Below are 16,413 nucleotides of genomic sequence, written 5' to 3'. Positions count from 1 at the left end.
CACGTATTCAGTGACGTAAGACCTGGCTCTGTATTGGCTCTCTAGCTTGTGGAAAAGCAACCGGTTCTTAAAGGGCTCGCCAGCCGAACCAAATAAGAACCGGCAATAGCACTGGCTCTGAACTAGCACCTGGAACTGCTTTGGTGGAAAAGGGGTACATGAGCTCTTAGGGGCTCCGTAAACGACATACCTGTGAATTCACTTTATTTGCAATATATGCAATTTATTTGTTTATTTTTCCCCCACCATATAGCTTGTTTTAAGTAATTGTTATTTTATTTTTATTTTATTCCTCTAATGTATGTGGAACATTAACATATTTAAACCAAATAAATAATTATGTTATGTTATGTTTTTAAATTATATCCCAGCATGTATGGGGCACATATTAGCACTTGTTTAAATCGATTTTTATTTTTATTTATATCCAAGCATATACATATTAACACTTTATTTAATTGCTTTTAAATTTTATTGCATGTAATTATTTTATTTTACTTTATTTTTCGCAGCATGTACATGGTACATATTATCACTTTTTAAAAACAATTAAATAGCTTAGTTAAGTTTAGTTTAGTTTATTTTTTGTTGTCGTTTTCCCAGCATGTACATGGTACATATTAACACTCTTTAAATGTAATTAAATAATTTAGGTTAGTTTAGTTTAGTGTAGTTTTTGAAAATGAAATTTTGATTTAATGAAATTCTATATTTATTTTTATCCCAGCATGCACATGATCCATATTAGCACTTGTTCCAACCAATTAAATATATTTTGTTTTATATCTCAGGATATGTACATATTATGGCTTGTTTAAAGCAATTAAATAATTTAATTTAATCACAAAAAAAAAGTTTAATTCAAAAGATAATTGTACGCTATTTTAATGTATTTTATCTTATTTTAATTTCTAACATGGCTATGCCAACTCTTTTACTAACTGGATCAAATTTAGCAATATTACAGGTCAAAAGTATTCTACTTGATTTCAGTTTAAGGTGATCCAGGAAGTAAGACTGGTAAACATCCATTAGAGTTAGCATATATGTTATTTTGGATAAAAACATCAATCCCGAATAACCACTATAATGAACTGGTTTCAGATTCTGACTGCTGAAGGCTGGCATGACCTGGACAACACTGAATATGACTGCTGGCCCATAGTAGAACCAAACGATTACAACATAATTAGCTGTGGCGGTAAGGGCTGCTTTTTAAGAGAATGCATCTAATTAGCTACATTCAATAGCTTTCATTGTTGTTGCTAAATCCCTAAAGGGACAGTTCAGTTTTTTTGTCACTCTCATGTCGATCTAAAACAGGATGACTTGTGTGTGTGTGTGTGTGTGTGTGTATATATATATATATATATATATATATATATATATATATATATATATATATATATATATTGTCCAATTCATGAATAAACCGATTTGATCCTTTTTTTTTTTTTAGTGATTTGTTGATTCAGTTCAAAACAAACCAAAACTGGCCTGAATGATTCAGTTTTGGCAAATTTTTTGGGTGAACTCTCCCTTTAAGAATTGAAGACGAGGCCTTAAATGTACAAGCCAACAACATAAAGGAAGTTTCCTAATCAGTAGGCCAACAATATAAGTGTCATTTATTTGAAAGTTGATTTAAGCTGAGTGTGTACCATCACAGGGGCATTTCCTTAAAGAAGATAAGCATTTGCTTTGGTAGATCACTTGGATATTTCCCTTAAATGTTTTACACCCACTTGTACTCTTTTCACAGGCTTAGAAATGGCTTGGGTTCAACGTCCACCAGAAAAGGTCATGGATGGGGAGAAGTTCAACGTTATCTACTCTGTTATTGCCTCGGATTGCTTTTATGAATACGCCGTTAAAAACACGATTTTCCAGTTCAGGTGAGCACACAATGCCGGCCTTCTCAAATGTGAATGATTGTAACACTTTTTACTTCATTGAATGTTCAGCATACCACATGAGATTTTCTCAAACCTTATATCATGTTCACAATGAATGAAATGTTGGCTTTACTTTCTCCCACAGCAATGCCTCAGAGGCCAAAAAATTCTGCCTCGAGCACGAATGTCCCGTAAACTGGTAAAACGCTAATGAAGACAACAGCTGCGTTTACCACGCCAGCATTCACTCCTGTCCTCTTGCACTCATGGTCAGTGCTGTTATGGTTGGTGTGAAGCCAAAAGAAAATGCTCTTGGATTTTGTCACAATGCTGCTGAAATCTAAGAAATAAAAACTAGGCTAAACGTGGCACATTTTGGCATGACATCAGAGGCCTCAAAATGACAGTACTGAAGTATGAAGTATACCAGTTATCGTTGTCGTAAATACCCTGTGGCGGTTGCATGTATGAGCATGTGTGTGAGAATGAGTGTTTCTAAACTACTTAAGCTTGGGGGACAAATTTGCTGAAATTATGTAAACTAAATCTTAATCATGTTGTCATTAAAATGTGGTTACAAACAACAACAAACAAACAATTAGCAGTTGAATTGAAATGAAATTAAATGAAATAATATAATTGAATTTAATTAAATTCATTATTATATAAAAAAAGTAAGTAATCTAAATTAAATTAAATATAATTGAACTTAAATTCATTATTATTTAAAAATAAAATCTAAATTATTAAATTCAATTATTGAATTAAATTAATAATACTTAATCTATATCAAATACAATATTATTGAATTAAACTTATTACTACTTAAAAAAATTAAATAAAACATTTAAAATCTAAATTAAATTACATTAATTGAATGTACAGTAATTAAATTATTTTAGTTAACGTAAACATTTAATAAATATATAAAAAATCTAAATTAAATAAAATTAGTTAAAATAAACGTTATTTATTCCTGTGATGCAAAGCTGAATTTTCAGCATCATTACTCCAGTCTTCACTGTCACACGATCCTTCAGAAATCATTCTAATTTGCTGATTTGCTGCTCGAGAAACATTTCATTATTATCATTGTTGAAAAATGTTGAGCTGCTTAATATTTTTGTGGAAACCATGATACTTTTTATTCTTCAATAGACAGATTGTTTTGTGGAAACCGTGTTACTTTTTATTCTTCAACAAACAGAACAATGTTTATTTAAAATATATAATTTTACATTTTAGACAAAAACGGAGTGTCTATTTACACTAAGTGCAAATAGCCCGCCTTGTTGGCAGAGGCTATTGACACTAACTCCATCCACCAACGTGTGATTGAAATAGTTAACATTACAAAAGATGGCTGTCAATCATCAGCTTCAGTGGTGCAGATTGTAAAGCGCATACCGTAGTGTTTTTTGATGCGATCGACCCGGGTTCAAACCTGTCTTTTTCTTCTTCTTCCTTTTCAAATCTCATATAGCAATTATTTTCAATAAAAATGAAATAATTAAGTTGAAAATAAATTATTGGGTAGGGTTAGGGTAGGTGTAGGGAGGGCTTTATTGTCCCAATAAAGTGGCATGACATCCATTTAATAATTTGAAATAAAATTATAATTTACACTCAATACGCTATTATTGCATACTGTTTTATAATGTACTACAATACTGAGGCGTACATAACTGCCACTATATGCAATAAGTAATAAATCCTGCTATTTCAACATAGTGTAAATATAATCTATAGCTATTTGCATTGTGTAAATAGCATATTGCTAAGAAAACATGCTATTTTCACTTAGTGTAAATGGTGTAAATGGCATCTAATTGCTATTTTCTCTGTGTTAATAGCCTCTATCCTTATTTACATTTATTGCAAATAGCCGCTGCTTTATAAAAAATATTTACAGTCACTTTGGAGCTATTTAATTAATCCTTGCTGAATAAAAGTATTAATTTCTTTAAAAAAAAATTACTGATCCTATTCTTTTGAACATGTAGTATAATTTTGGTTTATACAAGCTTTATAACATTCTAAGTTTTGGTTTACAGTGTATCCAGAAAGAATTCACAGCGCTTTACTTTTTTCCACATTTTGTTGATACAGCCTTATTCCAAAATGAATTAAATTCATATCATATATACTTTAATTGTCCCCTTAAGGGAAATTTGTTTTGGACAATACAGGTAAAACTGCATAACAAAAGTAGCCACATCAATAACATAAGCAATCACACAGTCACATCCCTTGAGCTAGAATTTAACAGTGCTTTGACAGCAACAATACCCCATAATGACAACGTGAAAGAAGTTTGTTTGAAATCTTTGCAAATTTATATATTAAAAGAAAAAAACTTTTTTGGGTATGATTCAATAAGCTTTGATCCATCATCATTTGGCAATTATCTGCCATTCTTCACCTCACCTCTTCACCTCTCAAGCTCTATCAGGTTGGATGGGGGCAGACGCACATTTTCAGGTTTCTCCAGAAATATTTGATTGGGTTTAATCCCAGGCTGTGGCTGTGCCACTCAAGGACATTCACAGAGATGTTGATAAGCCACTCTTGCTGTGTGCTTAGAGTCATTGTCCTTCTGCAAGGTGAACCTTCTGCCCAATCTGAGGTTCTGAATGCTCATGACTGGGTTTTCATTAAAGCCATCTCAACATTTTGGTGCACTGACCTTTTCTTCTACTCTGACGAGTCCCTCAGTCCCTGCTGCTGAAAAACAGCCCCACAGCATGAGGCTGCTACCAGCACACCTTACTTTTGGGATGGTACTCTGCAGGTGATGAGCAGAGCTGGTTTCCTTCAAACATGATGCTTACTGAGGTTCATCAGACCAGATAATCTTGTTTCTCAGAGTCTGATGGTCTTCAGGTGCTTTTTTTTTTTTTTGCAAATTCCAAGTGTGTTTTCATGTGTCTTCACTGAAGAGAGTTTGGGCACACCACCATAAAGCCCAGATCGGTAGAGTGCAGTGATGTTTGTCCTTCTGTAGGTTTCTCCCATTTACACATACTGTATGATCATGGAGCTCAACTAGAGTTAGAGTTGGTGCTGGTCCATTTATGAGTTACATAGGTCATTGCTCATATCAAAGTGGGACAGATGCATGCAGCACTACAGTCCAAGGTGTTCGTAGTCAGCGCTCAAGGTTAGTACAACTTGTTAAACGCTTTAGGGATTTACAGAAAATATATCTTCAAACAATTGGTACATCAAGGATATAGATGTTATTCAAAATAAACCTAGTGTTTGATTAAGCAAGGTTAATTGTTGACGTTCTAATACTGGTCCAGGAAATCAGTGTCATATGAGAACAATATTAAGCTTTGTCTACGGATGTTTGTCTAGGTTACGTTGCTCTTTCGTTTGTACTTGTGTGTCAGTGTGTGGCAACGACATCTGTGAGCTGGAGGAGAGCTGTCTGACGTGTCCCGCTGACTGTGGAATTTGTCCTATGACCACATCCATCAAAGTGGCCATTGGGCTTCCTGTGGCCTTATTCTGCAGTGGTTTCATCTTGACGCTGGTGGTGAGAACGGCGCTTCAGTACTTGACAAATGTTTGCAAGTCAATACAACTTGCAGATGATAAAATGGGAAAAGAAACTTACATTGAAGGAAGGAATAGATAAAATGGCTACTCTTTTGATTTGAACCAAGCAAGCAATCAACTCACATCTCAGCAGCCAAGTTAGCAACATGCATAGCAATGCTCTAGCAATCACCAACAATACCCTTTATGAGTTTTTCACAGGGAAGTACCACTCACGTTTTCAAAGAGCCTCCAAAGAGACATGGTAATGATAAAGATATGAGCTTTGGAAAAAAATGTAAATGTAAAAAATGAAAATGCTTCTGCGTTCACTTGCATAACTGTTGAGTTCTTATGAGAAACCTTGCATTTATTTGCAAATTCTTTGCGTTTTCTTGCAAAACTACTGTTCTCTCATGAAACTTTGTTCTTAAAAAAAAAAAAAGCATTTCTTTGAGAAGCTTTGCATTCACTTGCAAAACTTTTGTGTTCCTATGAAAAAGCCCAGTAGTCACAGGACATCAATATAACGTCAGGCTGACGTCTGGCAGACGTTGCATTTTGGTTGAGAAGGAAAATCGGGTTGACATTGACTTAACGTTGGATTTTGGTTACACAACCTAATAAGAGCAAGTATCAATGTCAGCTGACGATGGCATTGGATATCAAATTAACATTGACATGAGATGTTGAATTGACATTGAATTTTGGTCACTGAAATCGTAACCAAAACTTAACCAAATATCATTATCTTATGACATTGTGTGCTTGCTGGGTGTGTTCCTCCATGAAACTCAGTTTCAGTGTTTGTTTGTTCATTCAGTGTTTCCAGTGATACTGCCTCTTGGTTATCTCTTCTAATGCATTTTCTAAAACGAATGGTCTTGTCATGCATTGTTTTTTGTCTTGTCTTTGTTTGGTTTTGTCTGTTTTTGGTCTTGTCTTTTTATTTTGTCTCTTTTTGTTTGTCGTCTTGTTTTTTGTCTTGTCTTTGATTTGTTCTGTCCTTTTTTTGTCTTGTCTTAGTTTTGTCTTTTCTTGCCTTGTTGTCGTTGTTTTTATGGTTTGCCTTTGTTTAGTTTTTTGTTTGTCTTTCCTTTTATATATTTTCATTGTTTTGTTTTGTCATTTTGTCTTTGTTTCTTCTTGTCTTGTATTGTATTGTTTTAGATTGTTTGTGTTGTCTTAACTTATATCTTAACTTTTTTTTGTTTTGTTTTGTGTTTTCTTTTGTTTTTACAGTGATGGAAGGACTGTAGCTGTAAAACACATCCAGAATAAACACTTTACTCTCACCAAAACAATCAGAAATGAGGTCAAAGAGGTCAGGTGAGTAGATGTACCCACAATTCTTGCTAATGAAACTACACTGAAATCCAGATGTACTTTTACTTGGACAAGTGACTTGTCCAGGATTTTGTGATGGGTAATTTAAGGCAAATATATGGAGAAGGAATAAAGACTGTTACTGTTTCTTTTTACCAGGGAGCTTGATCACCCAAACCTCTCCAAGCTCTTAGGAGACTGCATTGAAGTTCCTTTCATAAGTATTTTCACTGAATACTGTCCAAAGGGAAGCCTGGCAGACGTACTGTTGAACGAGGATGTCCCCATCAATTGGGGTTTTTGGTAAATCTGTCTTGTGGCATTGCGGGAAAGCTTCAGGATGGTACTCCATAAATAAAACGAACACTTAATATTTACAGATTGTCTTTTGCTACTGATATTGCTCAAGGAATGGCTTACATTATCAGCACAAAATGTTCCACAGCCGTCTTCATTCACGCAACTGTTTGATTGATGACTGGTGGGTCTGCAAAATATCAGGTACATCATTTATATTTTCTAGTGACACACTTCTTAGATATATTACAACATGAGAAAAATCAGAAATATGAAATAAGACATAATATTTAATGATATAGATTACAGGCTGATGGCCTACAGAAAGGAGGACTTTGAGGACCAATTTCCAATGTCAAAACGTCTATCGCATTTACTGCGCACCTGAAGTACTGCTGAGAATCAGCAGTAGTTTCACAGCCGCAGCTGATGTGTACAGGTTGGATAAAAACAGTAGTATTGTGAAATATTATTACAATTTAAAATAACTGATTTCTTTTTGAATATATTTTTAAATGTAAGTTATTCCTGTGATATAAAGCTGAATTTTTAGCATCATCACTCCACTTTTCAGTGTCAAATAAATAAATAAAAATTTACAAATAAATAAAAAAGCCATTAAACTAGAAAAATTTTATTAAAGTTATTAAAGTCTAGAAAATGTGCAGCATGACAGGAATAACCCTGTTCTTGTCTTCAGATACATGTAAATGTGTTGTATATTTTATTGATGCATCCCAGAGCAGCAGTTTGTTCTCAAACAAAACTCAGACTCTAAGAAGCATGAAATAAACATTTGACTTTTCTTCCTTTTCTCAAGCTACTCTATTATCTTGGTGGAAATCACTACTCGCAGTAACCTCATTTCAGTAATTATTCAAGGATCAGGAAGGTGTTGTTTTTTTTTTTTACTTTTTTTGTGTGATGATAAGAAGTGCAATTGTTGTTTCATGAGCAGGAACAGGCAGATTCAGTGAAGCTTTATGCCATGTGGCGCCCATCACTTCCCAAACTGAAGGCTGGGAAATCAGACAATGATTGCCCAGATCCTGATGATTACTGTGAGGTTTGTATGAACGTAATTGATGCATGCTATTTACTTAAGCACATTTCCTCTTGCAGCACATTTAGTTGAAGATCAATTACTTCAATGAATTGCCGTTGATGCGAATGTTTACCATGCCTGATTAAAAGATGATAACTGTGGATAAATGAAAAGCACTCAGTGTTCGTTGTCAAATTTCACACAGCTGATAAAGAGATGCTGGAACCACAATGTGACCATGAGGCTGATGTTTGAGCAGGTGAAAAAGATTCTCGATAAAATGAACCCACACAAGGTCAGCCCTGTGGATATGATGATGAACCTGGTATGTATCTCATCTAATCAAAGTGTTTATTTTACAGTTATTAAAATAATACAATTATTGAGGGCATATATACATACACACATACTTACACACATTTTGTTCTTAGATATGCATATTGAATATTGTGTGTGTGTGTGTGTGTGTGTGTGTATACACACACACACACACACACACAAAACACTGGGTTAAATACAAACCAGCGCTGGCTAAAATATGGATGAACCTAGCGATTGGGTTGTTTAGACCCAGCGGTTGGGTTGAACATTTAACCCGTCTGTTGGTTGAAAACAACCCAGCATGTGTTCTGTCCAATATTTACCAAGCACTGGGTTGTATTTAACCCAGCATTTTTTAGAATACATACATACATACAGTGCCCTCCAAAAGTATTGGAACAGTAAAGACAAAATTGCTCTGTTGACTGTGGAGTAAAGACATTTACAAATATGATTAAAAGATGAATATGAGACAAAACTACAGAATGTCACATTTTATTATTGGGTGATTCAACACATATATGTTTTACCAGCTAAGAAGTTCAGCACTTTTAGAGTTTCATCCCTCTATCTGATGTGAGCATAAGTATTGCAGCAGTTGCCTTACAGGTCTTTCTAAGTCAAGTCAAGTCCAGTCACCTTTATTTATATAGCGCTTTTTACAATACAGCTTGTGTCAAAGCACTTAACAGTATCAAATTGGAGGGTAGAGTGTCTGTAATGTATAATAATAAGATTAAACACTCATGGAGATAAGCCATTCAGGGCTTTGTATGTAATTAACAAGATTTTAAAATCTATATGATGTTTGATAGGGAGCGAATGCAGTGTTGACAGAACCGGGATAATATGGTCATACTTCCTGGATCTAGTAAGGACTCTAGTTGCTGCATTTTGGACCAACTGTAGTTTGTTGATCAAGCGTGCAGAACAACCACCCAGTAAAGCATTACAATAGTCTAACCTTGAGGTCAAAAACACATGAATTAGAATCACAATCAGAATGAGCTTTATTGGCCAAGTATGTTTACACATACGAGGAATTTGTTTTAGTGACAGAAGCTCCACAGTGCAACAGAGAGACAGCAACAGGACAGGACACAGATAATAAAGAATAATACAAATATCCAAATAGGCAATGTACAAAACAGCAAAAACACAATATATATAATATAGATAATTATGTGTGTACAGGTCTGATATGTGCAAATTTGAAATGAAAAAAATTAGATAAATAAAAAAGTAAGCAAGTGTGGTGTAAATAATAGAGTTGTGTGTTCCGCATTTTATTATCAAGTGTTCATGAGATGGATTGGCTGAGGGAAGAAACTGTTTCTGTGTCTGGACGTTCTGGTGCTCAGAGCTCTGTAGCATCGCCTAGATGGTAACAGTTCAAACAGGGAGTGTGCTGGATGTGAGGGGTCCAGAGTGATTTTACCAGCCCTTTTGCGCACTCTGGATGAGTACAGTTCTTGGAGAGTGGGGAGGGTTGTACCAATGATTCGCTCAGCAGTCCGGACTATTCTCTGTAGTCTTCTGAGGTCAGATTTGGTAGCTGAGCTGAACCATACAGTTATTGACGTGCAGAGGATGGATTCAGTGATGGCAGAGTAGAACTGTTTCAGCAAGTCCTGTGGCAGGTTGAACTTCCTCAGCTGGCGAAGGAAGTACAACCTCTGCTGGGCCTTTTTCACAATGGACTCAATGTGATTGTCCCACTTCAGGTCCTGAGAGATGGTGATGCCCAGGAATCTGAATGACTCCACTGCAGTCACAGTGCTGTTCATGATAGTGAGTGGGGGGATTGCAGGGGTATTTCTCCTGAAGTCCACAATCATCTCCACAGTTTTGAGCGTGTTCAGCACCAGGTTGTTAAGACTGCACCATACAGCCAGCTCCTTAACCTCCTGTCTGTAAGCAGACTCGTCACCGTCTTGGATGAGGCCGATCAGTGTGGTGTCGTCTGCAAACTTCAGGAGCTTGACAGAGGGGTCTTTAGATGTGCAGTCGTTGGTGTAGAGGGAGAAGAGCAGTGGGGAGAGAACGCAGCCCTGAGGAGCTCCAGTGCTGATGGTACAAGTGCTGGATGTGAATTTACCAAGCTTTACTAACTGCTGTCTGTCTGTCTGTCAGGAAGTTGTTGATCCACTGACAGACGGAGCTGGGGACAGAGAGCTGTGTCAGTTTATTCTGAAGGGTGTCTGTGATGATGGTGTTAAAAGTGGAGCTGAAGTCCACAAACAGGATCCTGAAATAAGTCTCTGGTCTGTCCAGATGCTGCAGGATGAAGTGCAGTCCCATGTTGACAGCATCATCCACAGACCTGTTTGCTCTGTAGGCAAGGGGTCTTTAGATGTGCAGTCGTTGGTGTAGAGGGAGAAGAGCAGTGGGGAGAGAACGCAGCCCTGAGGAGCTCCAGTGCTGATGGTACAAGTGCTGGATGTGAATTTACCAAGCTTTACTAACTGCTGTCTGTCTGTCTGTCAGGAAGTTGTTGATCCACTGACAGACGGAGCTGGGGACAGAGAGCTGTGTCAGTTTATTCTGAAGGGTGTCTGTGATGATGGTGTTAAAAGTGGAGCTGAAGTCCACAAACAGGATCCTGAAATAAGTCTCTGGTCTGTCCAGATGCTGCAGGATGAAGTGCAGTCCCATGTTGACAGCATCATCCACAGACCTGTTTGCTCTGTAGGCAAACTGCAGGGGGTCCAGTAAGGGTTCAGTGATGTCCTACAGATGAGCCAAAACCAGTCTTTCAAATGATGTCATGGCCACAGACGTTAGAGCCACAGGTCTGTAGTCATTAAGTCCAGTAATTTTGGGTTTCTTTCGGACGGGATGATGGAGCGTTTGAAGCATGAGGGGACTTCGCACAGCTCCAGTGATCTGTTGAAGATCTGTATGAAGATGGGGGCCAGCTGATCAGCACAGATTTTTAGGCAGGCTGGTGACACACTGTCTGGGCCTGGTGCTTTCCTTCTTTTGTTCTTTCTGAAGACCTGGCACACATCATCTTCACTGATTTGAATTGTAGGTGTGGGGGAGAGGGGGGTTGCTAGCGGTGTTAATGGTTATGTGGAGTGGAACCAGCAGCGGCTCGCCCATTTTCAGATCACATGATATATATGTTTTTTTTTTTTTTTATAGATGGAAAAGTACAGTAAACATTTGGAAACCATTGTAGCCGAGAGAACACAGGATCTTATTCAGGAGAAGCAGAAGACTGACCGTTTACTCTACAGTATGGAAGTGTATTTGAAATGACAGTGTGAAAAGTGTTTATGACCTATGAAAGTTAATTATTCGTAATTATTATTACATTAAAAAAACACTTCAATACATAAAGACACTCAATAAATGTTGTCCAAATGGTTCCACCTAGTGGATATTTAAAGTACATGTCCTGTGACTGTTTCCAGCTTGAGATTCTTAATGCATTTTTTAAAAAATATTTACATATTATTTATATATATATATATATATATATATATATATATATATATATATATATATATATTTTAATATATATATATATTTTAATATATTATTTCTATTTGTGACAGGCATGTTACCAAAACCAGAGGCTGACAATCTTCGTCAGGGACGTACATCAAAAGCCCAAAGTTACTCCAATGCCACTGTATATTTCAGGCAAGTGATATTTGGTACAGTTAATAAGTACAGTAACTTTAAAAAATATATATTTTATGCTCACTAAGGTTGGATTTACAGTGAAAATAGTAATCTGAAATACTTAAAATAACTGTTTTATATTTTAGAATATTTTAAAATGTGGTGAAAAAGTGATTGATTTAAAATAGAACATTTTTGTATTTAAAAAAAAAAAAAGGTTTTAGTTTTTTGCTGTCTTTACTGTCACTTTGGATCATTTTAATGCATTATGCCGAATAAAAGTATCACATTCTTTTTTTTTTTTTTTAAATAAGTAAAAAAAAAATGACACCAAACTTTTGAACTATGTATTGTATCATAAATTATTATATTATATATTAATTAATTATTTTGTGTTTCTATTGGCCAGTAACATAGTGGGCTTCACCCAGCTATCTGGCTCCAGCACCCCTCACCAGGTTGTGGATTTCCTCAACAAGCTTTACACCACATTTGATGACATCATCGACAACTACGATGTATACAAAGTGGAAACTATAGGAGATGCTTATGAGTGCGCCACACTTTTGCATCAAATTACACACAAATCAATGGAAAACTTCTCCCTCCTCAGATATGGTGGTCTCGGGAGTACCGAAAGAGAACGGAATCAATCACGCTGGGGAAATCGCCAGCATGGCGCTGGACTTGATCAGTGTCTGTCATGCGTTTAAAATCCCACACAAACCCACCACACAGCTGAAGATATGAGCTGGCATACATTCAGGTCATTATAGCTTCAGTCTTAGCATCAAGCTACGTCATTTGAATGGTCCCGTTGTAGCTGGGGTGGTTGGTACAAAAATGCCACAGTACTGCTTATTTGGCGACACTGTAAACACAGCATCCCGTATGGAGTCCACCAGTGAAGGTATTTGGGCAAACAAACTGTTTGCACGGAGTCAATTAGTAACTGATCCTGTCCTCCATTTCTGGGGGAGTGGAATCTTGTAAATATTTGCACTGTTTTATTGGTTAAAATGTAATAAAACTGAATGTTGGATCCAAAGATTTCCCTTTCTTAAGCTTCTGTAAAGATCAAACAAAGGTAAAGCTTTCTATCACATGTGCTTTTCTATGTCTAATCGTTGTTTTATGATGTTGACAGCTTTAAAGATCCAGTGCAGTGGCTCTACAGCAGACCTTCTACATACACTTGGTGGCTATGTGCTGATGTATCGTGGGTCTCTCAATGTGAAGATAAAGCCCGAGACACACTGCACAATTTTAGCAATCCTATAAGATCATTGCATGTGACACTGTGTGACATGGATCTAATAACCTTGGATATGACGTGTGTAGACTGTACGATGTTGACCTATTGACTCATACACTACGACGCACGTTACTATAGAAGAATAAATTTAGCATGCCCTAGTGGTAAACAAAAAGAGCATGATAAATCATACTTTAGCAGTTGTAGGTTTTATGTGTGCTGAAAAAAGTGGAAGAGGTGAAAAAGGAAGGCATAAGAGCTTGAGATAAGCAGTTTTATGTTTTAGTGCCATGTTACGTTGATTTCATGTCGCTTTTTTATTGGCTGGTCAACAGCAAACACACTGTGCGATGATCATGCTGTATCATAGGCTATCTTTGGTCGCAGGACCGTGACAACGGCCGACTTTGAACCTCTCTCCCTGGACACAGGACCACCGATAAAGTGAAATGATATGTGGCCAAGTGACCATGGCACCCATACTCGGAATTTGTGCTCTGCATTTAACCCATCCAAGTGCACACACATAGCAGTGAACACACACATACACACTGTGAACACATACCGCTGCGGCACCCGGGGAGCAGTTGGGGGTTCGGTTTCACCTCAAGTCGTGGTATTGAGGTGGAGAGAGCGCTGGTCATTCCCTCCCCCCACAAACAATCCATGAGACTCGAACCCGCAACCTTTGGGTTACAAGTCCGACTCTATCAATTAGGCCACGACTGCCCACAATTATGATTAGGAGCCACGATCACAGAAATTGCAAATCTTTCGTCTGGGACAGCCGAAAATAGTGCAGTGTGTTTTGGGTTTAAGATGGTCAGTCCATTGTTTATACAGCAATTGTCTGTGCATGCAAAGAGGCCACCCACAGAGCTATTATTTTGCCTGTCATAAATTTAGCTTGGCAAAATATTTTGATTACTCCCTATGGTTGCCATGGATAACTTCTCAATTCTCACAAACTCTGCATACCACAAAGTTCCTAAAGAATGATGATGATGGAAAAAAAATGAAATGGGAGGACAATATATTTAAATGCTTTTGCATTGTCTTGCAAAACTATTGCATTCTCCCTAGAAACTTTGCTTGCAAAACTTTTGTGTTGGAAATATTGAGGTGGAAGGAAAAACTATATTTCACTGCTTTTGTAAACAAAGTTTCTGAGGGAAAAAGCACAAGTCTTGTGAGTGAAACAAAGTGAAAGTGACTGAAGGTCCTTTTAAGCAAAGTCATGTTACTTAGCAGCCATCTTTGAAAAGCCTCTTCAGTCATGCAAGTAGGAAACGCAATACTTTTTAATAATGCAGTAGTTTTGTGAGCTAATGCCAATTTTCTGTGGGTAATGCCAAAGTTTTGCAGGCAAACACAGTGATTTTGAAGAAAAACAGTACTTTTTTGACAATACTGAAGTATTGCGAGCACATGGAAATTTTCTCAGGGGGACGCAATAGTTTTGAAAGCTAATGCTAAGTTTGGGTAATGCAATAGTTTTGCAAGAGAATGCAGCAATTCTTGAGGAAAAATAATTTTTTTTGACCAATCACAAACATCTCATGAGATTGTTATCAGAGGAACTGAATATTTTTTTGCGAGAGAACACATTTTTCTCGGGGTTATGCAAAAATTTTGTTAGCAAATTCAGCGTTTCTTGAGGAAGACCAACACTCTTTAACCAAACTCAAACTTTTTCTGGGGAATGTGATATTTTTGTGTGAGAACGCAAATTTTCTCAGGGTTATGCAAAATGTTTCAAAAATGCAAATGTTTCACGAGAAATTGCTAAGTTTCTCGATATATTTGTGAGAGAATGCAAAAAGTTTTTTTTGAATGTTGTATTGTAACTCTTGAAAATATGTAATTGCTAATGAGTACAGTAAGCGCTTCGAGGAGACATATTTCTTGAAATGATTTGTGTGCTCGTCCTCTGTTATTTATTAGTAATATTTATAATGCTTTTATAATCATAATATTTTATATTATTTATAATAGGTTTTATCTTTTTATTCATAAACTAATCTGGTATATTACAGACCTTTCTACCAAATCAATCTGCTATTGATCTTTTTCTTCCTGAGATGATGGTATGGTCCCCTGAGGCTGAACTGCAGACCTTAGCGCAGCTGTGATTTATCTCAGTTAGGACTCGGCCTCAGCTGGCTTTTGTGTTTTCACTTAAGTGATGTCTGTTCATTATGCACAAGTGAATACACACCTCTGCTCTGTCGCTCTCCTCCCTCTTTCTTTCTTTTGTATGATGCGATCCTTCAGAGTATTGTGTTTAAGATTCACTGGAGGAGATTTACTAATTGTGACTTTTTGTTAAACAGGGAAAGGCGAAATGACAACTTGGTGGCTGGAGGCAAAAAGAAGCCCCACAGACCCTTTGTTCAGTGAAGACGAACCTTTGGGTCTTCCTGTTCCTGTTAGCAGCTAACTTATGTGCTATGGTCATGATAGAAACCTTAACAAATAAATAGAGATGTTTAGCAGATATGCGAGCTGACTTAAGTGTACACTTACTGTTGGTGTATAAGTATGTTACATTTTAATGCTGCTGTGCTGAAATATTGCTGCTGTTATAGTTTGTATAGAGTAGATATGCTGGAATAAAATGTCCAAACTGATTTTTCTGATGTAAATGTTCTTATAAATATGTAGTTTTGCAGTGATAAACTATATTTTAGCACTACGTTTCTGAACTATCACTATATCACAAATAAATTACATAACTTTATTACAGTACTAACCTATTTTAGTGTTTAGCCCCTGCATTGACTGCGACGACGCCTATTGGTGGATATTTTGTGGGGGTGCATGAGTTAAGCCAATGGCACACCCTCGTTTTCGTTGCATGGCAACGCATTAGCTTGTGAGTGTTTTCTTTCAAGGATGTGCTGCAGAAGCCGCCTGCATCAATGTAACGACGTGCCACAGTAAGATACTTTATTACGCAAATTATCTGGAAAATATGTATCAATCCGTGCCGAATGTCGGGAAATGAAGCTGACAAACCTCACGAGTGCTCTTGAATGCCAAAAGATACGCAGTAAGTGAACCGCAAATGATTTGCAACTTAAAGTCCTCATTTGTAA

At 36.8% G+C, this 16,413-nt stretch overlaps 2 protein-coding genes across 3 annotated transcripts in view; both read left to right on the top strand.

The window, feature by feature from the left end:
• Positions 1-1,089: 1,089 nt before the first annotated feature.
• On the top strand, positions 1,090-15,715 carry LOC306874632 (atrial natriuretic peptide receptor 2-like; the record flags this gene model as incomplete). Its single annotated transcript, XM_079424779.1, has 12 exons — positions 1,090-1,201; positions 1,763-1,895; positions 4,479-4,498; positions 5,291-5,453; positions 6,681-6,767; positions 6,924-7,026; positions 8,020-8,127; positions 8,312-8,431; positions 11,575-11,668; positions 11,991-12,078; positions 12,470-12,613; positions 15,649-15,715. The coding sequence occupies 12 exons, from the start codon at positions 1,090-1,092 to the stop codon at positions 15,713-15,715; spliced, it is 1,239 nt and encodes a 412-aa protein (XP_079280905.1).
• LOC306874876 (afadin- and alpha-actinin-binding protein-like) overlaps positions 13,105-16,413 on the top strand; it is a 17,479-nt gene continuing 14,170 nt past the window's right edge. Inside the window, exons 1-2 of one of the 2 annotated variants that reach the window (XM_079425168.1) lie at positions 13,105-13,147; positions 15,649-16,367. The gene's annotated coding sequence lies outside the window, so the exon portion shown is untranslated. Of the gene's footprint in view, positions 13,148-15,511; positions 16,368-16,413 lie in introns of those variants that run through there. The other variant, XM_079425167.1, reaches the window with a different exon arrangement.

The sequence above is a fragment of the Barbus barbus genome (assembly GCF_936440315.1).
Source record: "Barbus barbus genome assembly, chromosome: 9".
In the NCBI taxonomy this organism is placed as follows: Eukaryota; Metazoa; Chordata; class Actinopteri; order Cypriniformes; family Cyprinidae; genus Barbus; species Barbus barbus.
Note: the sequence above shows the minus strand (reverse complement) of the source record. Positions and strands in the feature narration are given on the sequence as shown.